Source organism: Dromiciops gliroides, chromosome 4 (genome assembly GCF_019393635.1).
Source record: "Dromiciops gliroides isolate mDroGli1 chromosome 4, mDroGli1.pri, whole genome shotgun sequence".
Taxonomy (NCBI): Eukaryota; Metazoa; Chordata; class Mammalia; order Microbiotheria; family Microbiotheriidae; genus Dromiciops; species Dromiciops gliroides.
In genome coordinates, this window is record NC_057864.1 from 8,468,425 (window position 1) to 8,487,676 (window position 19,252).

The 19,252-nt window shown below is 46.5% G+C and overlaps 1 protein-coding gene across 1 annotated transcript in view; it reads left to right on the forward strand.

Moving 5' to 3' along the window:
• The first annotated feature begins 4,696 nt into the window (after positions 1-4,696).
• The window catches only part of ANKRD13C (ankyrin repeat domain 13C), a 74,498-nt gene continuing 59,942 nt past the window's right edge, over positions 4,697-19,252 (forward strand). The window contains exon 1 of the mRNA XM_044001048.1: positions 4,697-5,254. Within this exon, the coding sequence (XP_043856983.1) occupies positions 4,849-5,254 (406 nt within the window). The 5' untranslated portion in view covers positions 4,697-4,848. The remainder of the gene's footprint in view (positions 5,255-19,252) is intronic.

The following is a 19,252-nucleotide window of genomic DNA, read 5'->3' on the forward strand; positions in this document are numbered from 1 at the left end:
ATCTCACTTACCAATCTGGAAACGTTTTTTATAGGATCATCTTTCCTCCTTTCTCATTTTGGGGCTCTTCCCTCTTCTGCCCTTTTCTTTTCTTGAGGGAAAACAAAGATAGGGAAGTGGAGAAAGAGACAGAGAGAGAAAGACAAAGACAATGTGTTTAAGCTTTGGCTTAAACAGAGGGATCTCTTCCACCAAGAGCTTTGGAAGCCTCTTGTCTCCCAGGCAACCTTTTCTTCTGGCCAATGAAGGCCTGTTCTGATTGGTTAAGGTGGACCTGGCTAGATCTGCTGAGCAAAATTAGTTGGGTCAAAGGGAAGTTCCCAGGATGGCCTATAATAGAAGCAAATTGTCAGGACTGGCTATGGGAGCTAATGATTGAAGCCTGGCAAGAGATTTAGATGCCTCCTCTGCAGGGAAGGGGGTGTTCTTTGTATTTGAAACTGGATTGTTGACATCTGCTTCCAGGCTTGCTTGAGATAGTTTAACTTGATTTGCCATAGGGTTATATTGCCTAGCCAAATGGGATTCTCCTAAGCCCTGCTGTCTTAATATGGGATCTAGAAAAATGCCATCTTGTGTTATTTTTTAGACAAAAAAAGAATGAAAATATTTAAGGAGGGGGAACAATCCTTCAAGTCATACCTGTTTACCTTATACATTGAACCTAATGGTGGGGTGTGATTAATAAATTCCACTATTAATTGTATCTACTTATTTCCTACATGGATAGATCTATGATTTCATCCACCTTTGTAGTGCTTGATCTGCTCCTTCCCCATATCAGTTCACCTCAAGAGGTCACATTTGCACAGCTCCTCATTTGGAATGAATTGAAGCCTGTTCACATCCACCAATTAATCTCTATATAATATATATATATATATATATATTTTTTTTTTTAGTGAGGCAATTGGGGTTAAGTGACTTGCCCAGGGTCACACAGCTAGTAAGTGTTAAGTGTCTGAGGCCGGATTTGAACTCAGGTACTCCTGACTCCAGGGCCGGTGCTCTATCCACTGCGCCATTTAGCTGCCCCTCTATATAATATTAAATGGGAGGAGCTGCTTTATCAGTCTCTGCTGTTATTTCATTTTACACACCACTCAGGCACTATTCATTCTTTCATCAGGCGAAACAGAGAGATACAAGATCCCATCTTAAGTACACAGGAGTTTCATTTGGAATTCAGAGCTATTGACTTCCATGTCCATGTTCAGTCTACTTACTCACATTATTACTTAGCAACAATATTTTGTAAAAATGAAAACAAAATAGCAAATAGTCAACAAAATCCTCACTGGTCATGATGAAAGGAACCTGCTCCTCAGAGGGTGATGCTGTATGCTTTTTCAGAGATACAAGGATGCCAACAGTTAAATGTACTAACCCCTTCTAGAATGAAGCTCAGACTCCAGAAAGCCTGATAGGGTGTGTCAGACGTATCCTGTGGGGGCTGCTGGGATTGATCTAGAATATACCAGAGGTGGAGAAAGCAGGGAACTCCTAGTCCTGCTTCCCAGGGCTCTAGTGCATGGCCTGAGTGGTCTACAGTGTGAGGCCCCTCTCCACAGTCCCCTCCCTAACTCCCTCTGTGGCACTGCTCTGCCCACTCCAGTGGCACCCCTCTTCGGTCCAGGTCTCCAGCTAGCCAAGTGTCAGCACAGAACAACTGGATGTTTTCCCCTTGATCCTTAGGGTCATTTTGTTTTCTGTGGCTCAGCCCATGGTACGTGGCTGTGTAGCCTTGTTAGCGTGGGCAAGGCAGGCCCAAACATGAAAACTGTATCCTGTAAAACACCATATTTAAATTCTTAAGTCCTTACTTAAATCTGCTAGCCCTTCATGGCAGAATGCTAAGGTTAGGGGAGCAGCCTTCAGTGAGCTGAGTCTTTCCTCAAACTGCTTTCGCATTCAAATGGTTACCGTGTCAGTCAACCTGACCTTCTTTATATCTTTTGAATCTAACTGGACCTTTTATAGCCAAGAAGACACAGCTTTCAATCTAGGCTACACATCGAACTAGTCGTCTTCGCTCTCCTCCTCTGTGAGGGAGTGGTCCCTTCTTCTAAAGATTCCTTCCTCCCTGTTAGTGTGAAGCAGACTGGGACTAGATTTTCCTTGTTAGTTCTTGTACCTTTTGCTGGGTGAAGTTATTATTAAGTGAAGTCAAGATGTTATTAACAACTCTCCCTTTTCCCATCTCTCTCACATGTCTTCAGTTTCCTACTTTCCACCTGCTCAAAAAAGTGCTTAGGTCTTCCCTGAGAGGTGCTGCTGCTTCCCAAGCCTCTGGGGAAGGGGGAAATGCAGAGAGGACGCCTTTTTTTTGGTGAGGCAATGGGGGTTAAGTGACTTGCCCAGGGTCACACAGCTAGTAAGTGCCAAATGTCTGAAGCCGGATTTGAACTCAGGTACTCCTGACTCCAGGGCCAGTGCTCTATCCGCTGTGCCACCTAGCTGCCCCGAGAGGACACCTTTATAAATTCACAAGGACAAACTGAGCCTGGAATTGCAGGATGTAGCTTTCTTTCTTTTTTTTTTTTGCAAGGCAATGGGGGTTAAGTGACTTGCCCAGGGTCACACAGCTAGTAAGTGTCAAGTGTCTGAGCCTGGAATCCAGGGCCAGTGCTTTATCCACTGCACCACCTAGCTGCTCCCAGGATGTAGCTTTCTAAGGTACAAATGCTCACACTGACAACTGAGCATTCCCTTTGGTATGAGCTAGCTCCAGCACTAGAACCAAAGAGATGGGAGATGGGGTACCACAGGTCAACCTTCCAGGTCCTCCACAACCTGGCACCAGCCCAACTTTCCCCCAGCCTTACTTCAAGTGATAGATGAATGAATGAAACAGCTTTAGGAGCTCAGGCCAGAGCAGCCGAACACTGTGCTAAGCTCTGGGGACACAAAGGAAACAGGAAGAGCTTACAGTCCAGGACAGGTACAGATAACACAGGTTGGGGGCTGTCGGTCAAGGGGGACTTTTCAGGATTGCTCATTCACCTTTGCTGTTCACTTGGTATTCGATTCTCACCTGTGGTTCCAGGAAGTAGTAGCTTGTGCAGCTACACCCCAGATGGGCTAAACCAATTCACAGGCCTCAAAGCCAGCAATGAGCTGGGGAGGTATCTACCCCAAGCCCATGATCTCTTCCCTTGGCATAATGGGCAGATGAAGACAAGCGGTCTGTGGAGCCACTGGAGCTTTGTCAGACACCAAAGATGCCGAGGTCATGTGCTGCAACCTGGGCCTCAGCCAGTCACCCTGACTTTTGTCTGGCCAGTGGACTTTGATGACTCTGGAAGAGAGTGAGGCTGATGACTTCGTGCAACTCTGCCTCTCTTAAATCCGATTCGGGAATGAGTCATGATATGGCCCTATGATGTCATCGGTCTCTTTGAAAATGAGGAAGAAACAAATTTACATTCTGAAAGATAAAAGGAGAGTGTTGGGGGGGGGGCAATGACCATTTGATTGACAGGTCTGGAACTAGAAAGTGGAGGAGCTGGGGGCCTGAGTGTGAAGCCAGCCAGGGGGTGGGGGATGGCTGAGTCACCCGAAAACCCTCGAGGGCAGAAGTTCTGGGAAGGACCCGTTAAGTCTTCCGAAGCAGGGGCGTCCAACTGAAAGCGATGCCATCCCGTCCCGTGGCCAGGTTATACTGGACTCATTCTGTGGGCCTAGCCCCGCTGACGGCTCCGGAGCACGGCTGGCCTCCTCCTGGTTGGAGTGCTCACCCCTGCCCTGTGCCCCGTGCCCCAATCTGCCCAGGGCTTGACCCGGTATCTTGCCGACCCCCGCCCCAGGTGGGTCGGCATCCTCCGCTATTTCTGCCTCCTCGTTCTTTGGCGATGCCCGTTGGGCTGTGGCCCTTTTCTGGAATCCCCCTCCCAGGCCGGGCCCTTATTCCTACCACGGGTAACAGCCCCCTTTAATGCAGCTTTGGCTCCTACAAGACAGTGAGCCCCCCCCCCCCCCCCCCCCCGCAATGCCCTCCCCCCCCCCCATGGCGAGGCCTGTCCCTGCCTCGGCTGAGGAGGCCCGGCACGTGGCGTGCTCGAAGATGGAAGACCCCCCTGCCGGTTGACTGGTGCTCGACGTGGGTAGAGGCCACGGCCCTCTGCCCCCCTCCCCCCTCCGACGAAGGTCGCCTCGGTCGGCCAGTCGGGCTTCCCGGCGGGCCGCGTTTCGAGCCTCCGAGGCTTGACGTCATGTTCGCCCGGCCGGACGGGCGCGCGGAGCCGCCGCGTGACATCACTTCCGGGCGATGACGTCACATTCCGAGCCGAGGGGCGGCGGGGAGGTAACACAGGCTCGTGGGGGGGGCCCCTCGGCGGAGGGGGTGGGGGCGGGGTGTCCGCGGCGGTCCCGACGGGCTCTCTGTGCTCCGCTCCGGCCGGCGCGCTAGAGACCCTTCGGGCGGGCCCGCGGGGGCGGGGCGAGTTGGGCACGTGCCCCGGGCCCCCGGGAGCCGAGGGCGCTCGGGCGAGGGCCGCCGAGCCGGCATGGGGCGAGGCCGAGCGGGCGCGGGGCCGCGCTCCTCTCGCGGTGTTTCCTGACCGGGCCGGGCTGGTCCCGCGCCCCTCCCCGCCTCCGCGCAGCTCTCGCGAGAGCGGCGGGGCAGGGCAAGATGGCCGTGGGCCGCCGCGGCCTGTGAGCCGAGCGGCGGGAGGCGAGGCTCGAGCTCCCCCCAGCGAGCCCAGGACGGGCTGCGGCGGCGGGACATGCGTGCGGCCCGGGTCCGGGGCCGCGGCGGGAGTGGATGCTGCGCGCCGCGGCCGCCCCGGCTGCTCTGAGCGCCCCCCGGAGTCCCCCGAGGCCGAGGCGGCGGCGGCGGAGGCGGCGGCGATGACCGGCGAGAAGATCCGCTCCCTGCGGAGGGACCCCAAGCCCTGCGGCAAGGAGGAGGGCGACCTGCTGGAGCCGGGCGACGACGAGGCGGCCGCCGCCCCCGGGCCCTTCACGGCGGCGCGCGGGGCCGGGCCCGGCGGCGGCGGCAAGGGCGGCCGGCCGGGGCCCCGCGGCGGCCACCCCCCGCCGCCCGCCGTCCCGCAGCCGCGGCTGCCGCTGAAGCCGCCGCAGGCCCCGGCCGGCCCCGGCTGCGGCTCGTCCTCCTCCCTCGCGGGCGCCGCCGCCTCGGACCCGGGCCGGGGCCACGGGCTCTACCCCGTGCACGAGTGCGTGTTCAAGGGCGACGTGAGGAGGCTCTCCTCCTTGATCCGGACGCACCACATCGGCCAGAAGGACCTTCACGGTGAGCGGGGGGAGGGGCCCCCAGCGCTTCGGGACCTGCCCCCGCGCCCCCCCCCGCGCCCCCCAGCAGCCTTCCTCGCTGCTCTCGTCACCCTTCCCTCCGCGCCCCCCGACCCCCGGATGTGCCCCCCTTTGCTCCGAGCCGAGGCGGGGGCCCTGCCCTGGCCGGGCCCGAGGAGGACCCCCGCTGGGAAGGGGCCCGTGCGGCTCGGGCCCCGGGGTGACCGCAGGGCTCTGCTCCGGCCGCGGCTTTTCCGATGCCGAGGCAGGGGCGCCTTCCCCATCGCCGGCCGCCTGCCGAGAATCCTCCCCTCGTGTGCCCGGGGCGGCAGGATCGCCCCCCGCCTCAGGTCCCCGCTTCCTGGGGACTCTTGTCATCGCCCAGAAACCGGGGCGGCCGAGCGGGGTCGTCCACGTTGTCCGGCACGGCGGCCACGCCGTCCCCTGCACTTGTCGGGCTGCATTTCTAACCTTAAGCGTTTCATCGTCCTTCAGCCTTGCCCGACACTTCTCATGGATTCTGAATTGTGCCTCGTTTCTTCATTTTGATTATTCTAACGACGTACTGCTGGTGGTGGTGGTTCGATAATCGCCTGCTAGCCCTGTAGGAGATCAGTGTTAGGGGAAGTGGATTGCATCCCTCGGTTATTAGCCTGTAATGAAGATTTGTTTTTCAGCCTATTTATAGTTAATCTTTCTTTTTGAGTACTCTGGGTCCGCTTAAGTCAAGGAGCCAGGCTTTCATCAGGGTGGACGCTCCGGATAATGCAGATTCCTAGCACCTCTGGCACCTGGAAGTTGTTTTTCAAGAGCTGCTATGCCCCAAACGTTTGTCACCTTTTTTTTTTTTTTTTTTTGGTGAGGCATTTGGGGTTAAGTGACTTGCCCAGGGTCACACAGCTAGTAAATGCCAAACGTCTGAAGCCGAATTTGAACTCAGGTCCTCCAGACTCCAGGGCCGGTGCTCTATCCACTGTGCCACCTAGCTGCCCCACGTTTGCTGCCTTTTGACCAGCTTGGTGACAGGTCTTTACAAATTGAGTTAGAATGATCCTCAGATGAAGGACAATGAGGGTGGAGCACAGAAAGAGAGAAGGGGTCCATGCTCAATCTTTCTAGTTTGCTATAACCTGCCTCATTTGGTACCCTTCCCCCAGGTCTTCAGGACTCAGTCAACCCCAGGGTACAATGAGGCAGGCACTGGGGGACTTAAGCTGTAGGCTTTGCATGGAGTAGATGTCTAAACATTTTTGTTGAAATTATTCTGTTCCCATAGTAGTAGTCGTCATGAACCTTCCTGGTATAATACTTAGCCATAACTTCCAAAGTTCAGAGATAGAGTAATTTAGACAAGATTTGGCTAGCCAGAATGCCTGATGCATGATCTGATTAGAGAGGATTAGGTATGAATATGACTTACAGACTAATGTCATTGGAACTGATTTTGTTTTATGATCCCCAGAATCACTAGGATTTAAGGATTAAACTTTTCTTTGACAGCATCTAATCCAGTATTTATCTAGTTTTGTTTCAGTAGAAATTGTTAAATCTCTGGTCCTCTTTTCCGTCGTGTCTAAAGTGTCTTTGCCTCTTGTTTCTATTTCAGTATTAATGTAATGCCTTGGAAGTTGCTTACACATTTAAATGTTTGCTTCTTTCTCTTCCCAGATAGCTCACGTACTACCTTGTAGGGAAGGATAACTAATTCACTGGTGTGTGAATCACTTGCTTCTCGTGTGCAGAAGGTATACAGAGAAGACACTTTTATTGCTGGACTGGATAATTTACTTAAATTTTGAGGATATTATCCTTTTAAGGATGCAGATCAGTGTTTAAAAAATACAAGGCATTGTTCTAAGTTGTAAGAGTGATAGAAAGAGAAATACCTTCTTTTTGCCCTTAAGTATTTAACTAGGCAACCCTAGTAATTAATAATCTGTGAGCATTACTCAGTACTTGATAGTCTGTGGTCCCCCAAAATGCAGATCCGAAACCCTCTGTGCCTGCCCCTGCTCTTTTACTCTTGTTCGTTTTCTCCTAGATGTTTTGTCACCTGGGATTCACCTGGTGTACTGAAGGCCTTCCTTGCTTTCCCCCACCACACAGGAGGGCCACCACTCGTCCCACTTTGTCTTTTGATTAGTCTTTTCCTGTCCTAAGGTTCCATGATCATCCCCTTTGTTGTTCTTTTTGGGGAATTTCTTGTTATTGTTTTGTAGCTTGTGCACTCCCGCCATGTGCCCCTCTATTGATCTCTGTGTGACACTTCTTTTCAGTTCTTCAGCAACATTTTTATATCACATAGCAAAACCAGTAAGGCCTTAGTATTGAAAAGAGATGGAGGTGTTTGCTTTCATGGGATGTTTAGGGCCAGTAAGAAGAACTTGGCAGTTTCCTCAAAGCACTCTGGCTCACTCTCTTCTTCCTGGTCAACTCAGGGCCCAGCTCAGTGTGCATCTCAGCTGTCTGTCCTGACTTGCGAGGCCCTGGAGGACATTCATCCATGTTGAAATCTGGGCATTTCTTCACCAACTTGGTCCTTGCTGTGCCAGTAAGCCCAACTCTTTTCTTTCCCATCAAGCTTCCTGGAGGTTCTGCAATGTTTGGGGGCTTAAATGTCATATGCAAACAAGATTCATAGTATTTAGTTAGTTTTGCCAGCTCTCTAAAAGTCTCAGTTCCAAGGGCTCTTGGACTATCTAATCCAGCCTCATTCAGTGTAGGAATCCCTTCTGTGATGTTTTTGACAGGCAGCCACTCTTTATTCCTGGAGTCTAGCACATAGCAGACATTTAGTCAATGTGAGTTGCCTGACTTCGGAGTTCACTGTTTGTGGTTTTTTTTTTTTTTAAGGTAAGCCAACCATTTTATTTTCCTCTAATTAGTTCAGGAACTTTGATAGGCAGATAGCTCTTTCCATTGGCTTTGGAGGGGTCTGGGGGCAGCACCAGCAGGTCTGAAGCGGGGTGGGGGTGCCCGATCCTTTTGTGCCTCGCGAGACTGATTCCTTGCTGTGGATTGCACAGCTCACAAGTAATGCAGTTTCACACACAGTTTGGGGAGCACATAAGAGTTGAAAACACTGGCCTCAGAGATGTCCCACGGCTGAGGCTTCCACGATGTTGCAGATGAAGAACTTTTGACGGCCTTGTCTTTGAGCATGCAGCGGGTGCAGTTGGTGCAGCAGATGGGCTGCATGTGGCCACGGCCCTTCTTGATCATCTTGTGTCAGAAGTTGAAAAAGGGAGCTCACTGTGTGTGTGGTTTTTGTTTTTGTTTTTGTTTTTTTTAGTGAGGCAATTGGGGTTAAAGTGACTTGCCCAGGGTCACACAGCTAGTAAGTATTAAGTGTCTGAGGCCCGATTTGAACTCAGGCACTCCTGACTCCAGGGCCAGTGCTCTATCCACTGTGCCAGCTAGCTGCCCCGAGCTCACTGTTTTTTAAAGCAGGCTCTGTAATGGTTGGACGGTTTAAAATATACTTGTTCCTTTTTTTTTTCCTTTTGGTGAGGCAATTGGAGTTAAGTGACTTGCCCAGGGTCACACAGCTAGTAAGTGTTAAGTATCTGAGGCCAGATTTGAATTCAGGTACTCCTGAATCCAGGACCGGTCCTCTATCTACTGTACCACCTAGCTGCCCCAAGTTTAAAATATTCTTGCATATATAATAGGGAACTAAAGTTTGCTTCCCTCCCCATTCTTCCTAATTCTGCCCTATACAGAGAGTGTATTTCTTCTCACATATCATGGGCTTCCTTAAATCTTTCACAAACTGGATATCCCCAGTCCTTCCAGCTGCTGCTTATGATATGGTGTTGACTCCCCATACCATCTCGTTTGTTATTGAACCTCTTGGTGTGCCTGGAGGCAGCATGAAGGTACATTGTGCTTTGGATCTTGTTCTGAATACTACATTTATCTTCATGCATTCTGACTGTATTCCTTTTTTTAAGTTAAAAATAAAACCAAACCAAACCCTTACATAATCTGAAAAATTTCATTTTGAATTAAAGTTTAGGGGTTTTTTTGGTGACACATCAGTATGGCTACTTAGTCCTCCTCTTCCCAGAATTCTAAAAAGTTAAGCAGAATTGCCCAATATGGGATTGTGATGTGTAACTCTGTTTTTGTACCAGATCATTTTGATAACAAAGTATCCATGCTTTGTTTAGTAATTTAGGACCAGTACTATCCATGGTACTCTTGAGTTTTGTCACTTTTTAGTGTTGTCTTCACTTTCATTCTTGTAAGTCATTGTGTTTATTGATCTTTGGATTCTCTTTTCTCTGTATCGCTTTGCATGTCTTCCCATGTCTCATAGAATTCTTCATATTTGTTATTCTCTACAGTGCAAGAATTTTCCATTATAGTCCTATGTTTAGCTTTCCCCCAATCATTGGATATATAATACTTCCTTAAATATTGCAATTACAAATAATGCTACTGTGAATTTAGGGTTTGGGTTAAGTTTCCTTATTTTTATTTTTTACATGAACTTTCAAATCAGGTCTCTTGTGTTTTTATGTAATTGTACTTAAGACTTTACATTGGTCCCTTTTAAGTTTTTGGCACATTTAAAATTTTCATTTAATGACTAACAAACTCCCCTCATCAAACCTTCCACATCCCAGTCCTTCTGAATTGTGTGGAGATCATTATTCAAAACCCATATCCTGTCCTCCATTGCCAGAGTTCTTATTCCCAATCTCTTCAAATCCTCCTCCCCTCCCCCTCCCACTGTACCCTATGGAGTAGACAGTAGACTGTCTGCATAGACAATAAATCTGCTTTCATCCTAAATCTTTTCCTTTCTTCTGGCTTTCACTGAGAGCTCACTTCTGATGAGATAGCCTCCCTGGCCTTCCCAACACTGGCTACATTTTGACCCATTCCCTTTAACTCATTGGTCATGTAGGGGTAGTTAGAATACTCTTTGTTCCTCCTTACCACTTCCAGGTTCACCCTACCACTAGCTGATGCTTAGTTACCTTTCCTCCTTTGATTCAAGTGCAGTTCACCCAATCACAATCCTGCTAGCCTCCCGGGGACACTGCCCTTCTTTCCTCAGTAATTGCATTACCTGGATCACAATCTTTTTTCCTCCAACGTCTGCTCTCATAGTAGAGAGATTTGTTTTCTCAAATACTAATCCACCTATTTCTCCTACTCATTTCCCATGACCACCTTTGCTCTACCTCAGGCACACAGACATGGCCAATGATCATTCCATCACCCATCATTTCATCTGAACCACAGATGTATCACTTCCATGTTCATGGAGGCTGACATTCCCTCATGTAATCTTTGTCTATTGGTATTCCACCTATCCCTATGCCTTTCAATACTAGGAACACTGCTCTTTGTTCTGACTGATCTCTGGAACCTCCACCCTTCAGTTCTCTCTGCTTATTACCCCTGTACTAGCTACACTCTGCTCCTTTCTTCATTTCCACCCCTCAGTGAACCAGTTCAGCTTTATGCAGTCCTCTTGAGTCTTATGCTCCCCCTTTTTTTTTTTTTTGGGTGAGGCAATTGGGGTTAAGTGACTTGGCCAGGGTCACACAGCTAGTAAGTGTCAAATGTCTGAGGTCAGATTTGAACTCAAGTCCTCCCGAATTCAGGGCCGGTGTTCCATCTATGGCACCACCCAGCCTTGCCATACTTGAGCTTTGAATCACTTCCACAGCTCACTGCCTTTGCTCCTACACCTTATGCTACTGAACAAAGGTGGAAGAAATCCCACTACCCACCCTGACTGGGCCTCGTCAATTTCTGTTACCTGACCTCAGCTGGGCCCTCACCTCTGCCAGGCAATTCTTTTACCCCTCCCTAAATGACTCACTCTCCCACTCTCCATAGCAGGTCTTTCAGACCTGCTCCTCTCTCCTCAAACATTCCATACCCTCATGCTCTCAGCTGTGAACCTTGCCTAATATTTTACTGGAAAAATTGAGGTCACTCTCTGATAACTCCCTCTCTCCTCTACTTAGTTCACATCACCCTGATGTTGTCTGTCACCATCTCCTTCTTCACTCTGACTCAGGTGATGACATGGCCCTTTCTGCCAAGGCTAAGCCCCATACATACATAAGTGATCCCAGTCCATCCTGTCTTCTCCAGTATGTTGCCCTGTCTTTCATCCTCACTTATCTTCAGTCTCTCCTGCGGCATAAAACATAACCATGTCTTTCCCTTCTCCAGAAAACCTCAATACCCAGTTCTTTGTCATAAAATGATACATTTTCAATTGTAAAAAGCATTGAATAGGGGCGGCTAGGTGGCACAGTGGATAAAGCACCGGCCCTGGAGTCAGGAGGACCTGAGTTCAAATCCGGCCTCAGACACTCGACACTTACTAGCTGTGTGACCCTGGGCAAGTCACTTAACCCTCATTGCCCCACTAAAAAAAAAAAAAAAGCATTGAATAGATTATGGTTAATGCAAAATCTGTATTGTGCTGCTAATGAGCTCCCAGCGGCTGTGTGGCTCAGTGGATGGAGCACCAGGTCTGTAGTCAGGAAGACCTGAGTTCAAATATGGCCTCTGACACAAATTGACCTACCTATGTGACCCTGGGCAGGTCCCTTAACCATGTTCGCCTCAGTTCCCTCATCTGTACAATGAGCTGGAGAAGGAAATGGTGAACCACGTTAGTATCTTTGCTAAGAAAACCCCAAGTGGGGTCAGGAAGAGTCAGACACCACTGAACCACAATGAGCTCCCCCACTATGTTTTGTTTGAGGAGGAAAACCATTTATTATGATCACCATCAGATCATGCACTTTGAAATTACACAAACTGGAAATTTGACTAGACTGTAAAAGGAGAGTCCCTTCCACCACCAGCATCAGAGGATTCTAAGGGGGTGGGTGAGCGTGGGCGTGGACGTGGGGCTGTTTCTGCTTAGGTGCATGCAGATTGTTTTATATATGGATAAACTTTAGTGTTTTGGGAACTGGTGGTATGGAAGTTTGGAGAAAGAGCAGGTTTTGTGGGAAGATGATTTTAATTTTGGACATGTTGCGGTTAGAGCATATGTGGGTGGGATATTCTGGTAGAACTCAGAAGAGTTGAAAGGCACCTTGAAATCATCTTGTCACTCTTCCTCATTTTACAGAAAAAGAAATGGAAACCCACATGAGAGATGAGTGGCCTTGAAGGTCCTACCCATGGCAGAGAGAGAATTTGAACCTAGGTCTTCTGACTCCCAAATTTATGTTTTTTGTTCAGCAGACTTGTTAGAAATGGGGAGCTGGAGTTCAGGGGAGGGATTTTAGCTGGAAAGTTAGATTTGGCAGCCTGGTGTGTGAGGGAACCTCTGGGAGTAGAGTTGTAATGAGTTTGCCCATAACCCCTTTCACCCTCTTTGTTTCCAGATGCTTCCCCCTCCTCAGCCGTGTGTCAGAGTGTGCATATCTTAAACTTTAGCAGCTCACTGACTGCGCTGGAAAACTCTCTTCCCCAGTCACAGATGCTTGTCATGTTGCATGTGCAGGAGTCTTCCTTGCATTGGAACTTCTTTTTTCCTCCTGTCCTGACGTCAGTGCCTCTCGTTGACTTCCAGCAACATCTCTCATCACTGTAACGATTGGAATGACGCCACCTGCTGGAGACTTACTGTAGAAGAGTTCCGCCCATGAAGCGAAGGTCTTTGAGGGCAAGAGCAGGAGTCTTTTCTTTGGCGTCAGGAAGTGACTCGGGCGAGTGGGAGGAGGAAGGAAGAGACAAGCGCTCGGTCTCGCTCTCTTTCCTCTGGACTCTGGTGGAGAGCGGAGCTAGAAATGTGCTCTCCCTTTAATAGATAGAAATCTAGGCCTTTCTCTCTCTCTTTACCAAATTCTTATTCTCCTTAATAAATGCTTTAAAGCCTAACTCTTGCTAAAGCTTATAATTTATTGGCGACCACTCATTAGATATTTTAGACAGTTTAGCTAGAATTTTAGCCCTTAACATCTGGCATCATTTTACATTTATTCCATCCTCTCTTTTACCCCTGCTGCCATAGGTAGGTGCAGGCCTCCCCACAGGTGTTCTAGCCACTGCCCTCCTCCTTTCAAGTCACTCTTTTAGTGCAGCTTCGAGACTCTTCCTACTGGTACATGGCTCTGATCATAGCATTCTTCTGCTTAAAAATCTTCAGTTTGCTCTCGGACCTGCTCCCTCCCCACGGAGCCATCTGACTGCATCCAGCAAAAGTAACTATTTGCTGTTCCCCCAGGTTAGTAAGGGGCATGCTTTATTGCATCATTTCTGCTGTCCCTTATTTCTGAAATGCCTTCTCTTTATGTCCTCACTGGCAGAATTCCTAGCATTTCTTTGAAGCCTAGCTCAAATGCCACTTCTCTGAATTTCTTTTTGATTCTCCAAGGAATTCTAGGGTCATGGACAGTGATAGATTAAAGTGGCAAGCCATGATTTCAAGGCTAGCATAGAGACAAATGAGACCAAAGTAGGTGAGAGAGTTTTGGAGAGTAGGAAGAAGAGGATCACTGGACAAGAGAGGTCAAGATGGGAATGAAGAGAAATGTGAGAGAGAGAGTGAGAGTATACTGTAGAATGAGAAGGAGATGGGAATGCAGTTAGAAATTGGGATCTTAAAGTTTGGTCATTTGGGATAGAGGAAGTGTAGGGGACACCTGTGGTGGGAAAGGGTCTTATGTTGATCAAGAAGAAGGTGGAGTTGAGCAAAGTTGAGATGGCTGGTCACTCACTCGTTAATAGAAGAACATCTTTATTAAGTGACTACTAGATGTAAAGCACTCTTAGGTTCTTGGAATACAAATTCAATAAAGAAATAACTCCCTTCCTTGTGGGCTTTATGTTTGCCAAGAATGTCAAAGTTTTGAAGCTTGTAGCAGGGCTGGGGCAAAGAAGGAGGCAGTAGGAACTGCAGGAGTCACTGAGAAAGTTGGGAAAGTGGCTTGTTGAGTTAGATGGAGGCAGCAGAGATTGGGAAACTGTGATACCTGCTGCCCTGAGTCTAAGTTAACTTGCTGCCTTGAGTTGCTGGATTTTCCAGAGTATGCAGGAGGCTCTGGATGAGCCTTGGATGAAGCCCCTGTGAGCTAATGGAAGGAGCTGTTGCCCCCAGGCTAGATATCCTCTGTGTTCTTGGCAGGTGAGACAGGCACCAGCCAGTCTGTGCCAGGCTGGGATACACCTCCTCATAGGCTAACAGTTCTCAAGGGAGAAGAATTCAGGTTTTGCCATCACCGTGCTCTGACAAGGATGTTGGGAAAGGTTTTATCCTTTTCCTACCTTTACTGCACCTTCCCCCCTCCCATGTCATGCCCCTTCCTGTTATTCCCTCCTCACTTTGTCCTGCTGTCATAAATATGCAAACTTCTGGAAGTGCTGTGAGCTCTGCTCCAGCTTTGATTTCTACATGGATGTTCATTCCTCTTGTAATAAACCTTGTCTTCACAGAAGTTTTGTGAGGGTGAGGTTTCCTGTTGACATACCAACATTACATAGGTTTCAGAAAAAACTTATTAAAGGGTAGAGGTGGAGGACTTTGGTAGAAGCGGCAGTGGGGAGCTGCCTGGTGTATCCACTTCTTGCACCAAGTTTTTCTTCTAAAGAGGACCTCAGGATTATGTCCATTTCTCTTGAGCTTCTTTTTCTCTGTTAACTGCTTCTTGCTATTTATTTTTCCATCATCCCTTAGGATATTTTGCAGCTGTCCAAGGGTTTCTTTTGGCTAAAACATTTCTTCCCTTGAAGGGAGATTGTGTAAGTTGGCTGAAAAATGTTTGGAGCTCTTAATGTTTGTGTGTTAAGGTGACAGTTTTTCATAGATTAAATTTCTTCAAAAATAGTGCTGGTTATTGTCATTTTTGTCCATTTCTGATTTTTCAGGAAGTTGAAAGGGAAGGTCACCAGTTTAAGTAGTTCATGTTGGAGCTATTACAATTAACTCCCCCCTCCCCATTTTTATCTTTTATTCTAATTTGGTGTTTAGTTTTGTGTAATTTAAGATTCTAAATGTGGATTCTAATCTGTTCCCCCAGTTTGGGGGAAACTGACTAAAAATCACTGATAAAATGAGTTTAGGTTTTTAAGGGTTTATTGGAAAATAGAAAGAAAAAGATTGAGAACAGAATTCTAACAGCCTGGCATTCCTATCTTTCCTCAAATTTCCTGTGAAGTCCTCTGCCGCCACCACCATCAAGTCCGGGAGCCAAAAGACCCAGCGCTCTCTGCGCAGGCTCCCTTTCCTCCTTCCTGTCTCCTCCCAGACCATAGGAGGCTCCTCAAGTTGATTGGCTGGTAGCCTTGATAGACAGCCCCCATGAGCAAATGTCATTTCCTGACGCCAAGGAAAAGCCACAATGCCTCTGAGGCATTTTCCTCATGGTGGAGCTTTCCCACAGCAAGTCTCCAGTAGGTGGCATCATTCCAATCATTATAGTTTGAACATTTGTTCTCTACAAGCAATGCTATGCATGCACGTTACTTCTGAAAGGGCTTTGTGTAGAATGAGCAACCTTTTTTTGGGTGGTAATAGGTATATAGTTGTGGTTTTTTAAATTAATTTTTTTAATCAATAAAGCATTTCTTTCTTTTTGCTTCCCCCTCCACTGTTAAGAAGAGGAACACAAAACCCTTATGGCAAATATACATAGTCAGGCAAAGAAAAAGTCCTGAGGTGACCATGTCCCAAAATCCTGCACTTGTCTTTGGGAATCATGGTTGGGGGTTCATTGAATCCATATTTACATCTTTGAATATGTATTGAACTAATCAGCCTGTTCACTCCCATCAGCTCAAATTCTTGCTTCTTTCTTTGTAAAGCCATTCCTGATCCCACCTGGCTAGTATATTCCCCGCCTCCTTTATTCCTTTATTCTTTGACTCTTCTGCCTCTCCTTGCAAAATGGTCACATCCTTGAATGCAAAGATTACTTGGTAGGTGCTTGATAAGTGTGGCATTGATTGCTGTAGACTGTGCTCAGTGATTAATTCTAGTTTCAGAATATGCTCATCTTAAATTCCTCACACATTTCATACTTAAAGAAGTGTTTTTGATTTGTCATTATTTATGATTGAAATATTTGAGTTCAAGTATTAGGACAATTTTCTAAAACTTTAAAAAATTTTGATTTAATTCTTTCTTCTTCTTAGAAGATTTTGTCTCTGCTCAAATGATCGAATGATCAGAATTGTGTATTTTTGGGGGTGAAACTTTTTATTTGTTCTGCCAGATAAATATCAAGGTAGGATTGCTAGAAAAATTTAATTTGGGAATCGGTATTTTATAGTTATTTAATTTGCTTTATGTAAATACATGAAGGATTTATGCCTTCATCAGTGTAGGGAATGCAACTTTATTAAAACCTAGGGAGTTGTGTTAGGGACACTACTTGGTTAGATAGTTGGTCAATATCGGGGGAGAATTTAAACCTAGGGCCTTTGGATTCTAAGCTCTCTGTCCAAGCTACTTGAGCTGTTAGCAATATAATTATTAGAAGAAATGTACACATGATACACAGATAAGCTAATGGTAACTCATTTATATGGTACTTTAAATCCAATAAAGATTTCCTTCACAATAATTGTGAATTAGATGGTACAAGTAGTTATTTTTTTACCAACCTGTGTATTGGTTTTCATAGCTAGTAACTGTCAGAGATGGGGTTTGAACTCAGAACTCTTGACTCCAAATCTAGTGATATTTTCATTGTTGTCACGTTTTCTCACTGTTCATGACCCTGTTTGGGATTTTCTTGTCAAAGATATCGAAGTGGCTTGCCATTTCTTTCTCTGGCTCATTTTAGAGATGAGGAACTGAGGTAAACAGAATTAAGTGACTTGCCTAGGGTCACACAGCTAGTAGGTGTCTGAGACGAAATTTGAACTCAAGTCCTCCTAGCTCTAGGCCTGGCACTCTATCTTCTGTTCCACCTAGTTGCCCTGTGTTTATATGATACTTACTAGTATAATCTTTGGAAGCTTAACATTTCATACCCTACCTGTTTGACCACATATTCTGGCATCCAGTGAAACTGGCCTCCTTGACCTTTCAAGGCTGGATTTGAATTCAGGAAGATCAGTCTTGCTGACTCTGGGCCTAGTATTCTATCTGCTATACTATCATCACACCGTACTTAAGAACCAGCCATAGTACATTAGATTCTTTTTTTTTTTTTTAGTGAGGCAATTGAGGTTAAGTGACCTGCCCAGGGTCACACAGCTAGTAAGTGTTAAGTGTCTGAGGTCGGATTTGAACTCAGGTACTCCTGACTCCAGGGCTGGTGCTCTATCCACTGCGCCAACTAGCTGCCCCCTCATTAGATTCTTTGAAATTAACTTTTGAGTGGCTCAGTGGAATTTATGAAAGTTAACCTTTTTAAAGCCATGATGAAAGGTTCTTTAGAGTTGGGGATATAAATAGTTATTTATAGCAAATTTTGTTATTAGAGCCTTTGATAATCTTAAAGGGTCATTGAACATCTCCATCTAAGACTGACTTTTTACTTGGTAAAGGAAAAAAGTCCCAAACCAATTGAGGTCCTATATGAGCAACAGTGTGTATTAATAGCCTGTTGTAACTTTGGTTCCATTAATCTCTTACATATCATATTAGTGTGGCAGAGTGAATAAAGTGATAGGTTTGTCGGCCAGACTACCTGTGTTCAAATACTGGCTCTAATCTTTGCCAACTGTGAGGCATTTGGATGAATGTCTCCTGGATTAAATTTGGGTTAACCTTTCTCCTCATCTGGAAAATTGTAATACTTGTAGTGCTTCTCTCACAGGGTTATTTGTGGAATCAAGGAAGATTAGATAAGGGTTGATGTCAGAACAGCAGCAGATTAAACTAGTAACATTTTTTTTTCTTTTCCCCACGGCAATGAGGCTTAAGTGACTTACCCAGGGTGTCTGAGGTTGGATTTGAAGTCAGGTCCTCCCGAATCCAGGGCCAGTGCTTTTATCCGCTGCCCCTAGCTGCCCCTAGGCTAGTAACCTTGACTTGCTAGAACAATTCTAGAAGGAAGCATTAAGAGAAGTTTGGCTAACATCTAGAAAAAGAAGCAATGATTATCAAGTAGAGGTCATGCCTTTCTATAACTTCGTTTCCTTTTTCTTCTGAATCACTAAATTAGCAAATTAGCAAAAGGGAATGCTGTAGTTGCCCAGATTTTGTCAAAGCTTTTGATAAAGTATCTCATCCTATTCTGGTTGAAAAAGAAGGTGGAGAAATATTGATTAGACCCTAGCTTCCTAGTCTGTGCGTGGACACTCCATATGGGAATCTGAAGAGGGCATAAGTGAGTGGGGGGGGGTTGCAAAAAATGTGGCAACAGTAAAAGGTTATGTATACCTACATACCCAGGGTTCAGTAACAATTTCTCAGCAAAAAGGGGTTGCCATTGTAAAAAGTTTAAGAAACCCTGGATTAGATGATACTGATAGATTCTTTGTGATTTAGATGGGCAGATTCCAAGACTAGTTCAGTCATTAATGATTCTTTATTATACCTGAAACAGGTCTTCATTGGGAGGCCCCAGGGAAGTGGTTAGATAGCAGTTTTGAAAAAGATTTGGGGATTTAATGAGCTAGAATTGTCAGGCAGCAGCCAAAAAAAGCTAATGTAATAATATTTGGCTACATTAAGTGTGCCATAGTCCCTGGGAATAGGGAGTGGGCAATGTAATTGTAGTCTGCACTAATTTGACCTCATGTTATGTGGTGTTTTGGGAGCCACTGTGTTTTTTTTTGGGGGGGTGTTATAAAGTATTTTTAATACATTTTAAAATTTTAATTATTTTAAATTTATTTTTAATATTAATTTTTAAAAATTGTGAGTTTGAGATTCTCTCCCTTCTTCCTGCCTAATCTCCCCAATCTTTTTAGAAGGCAAGCAATATGTGAAGTCATGGAAAACCTATTTCCATATTAGCATGTTATAGAAAACAAACCAAACCAAAAAGCTACCACCAATAAATAGAAGAAAAACAAGAAACTTCAGGTGGGACATGTATGTTTCAATTGGTAC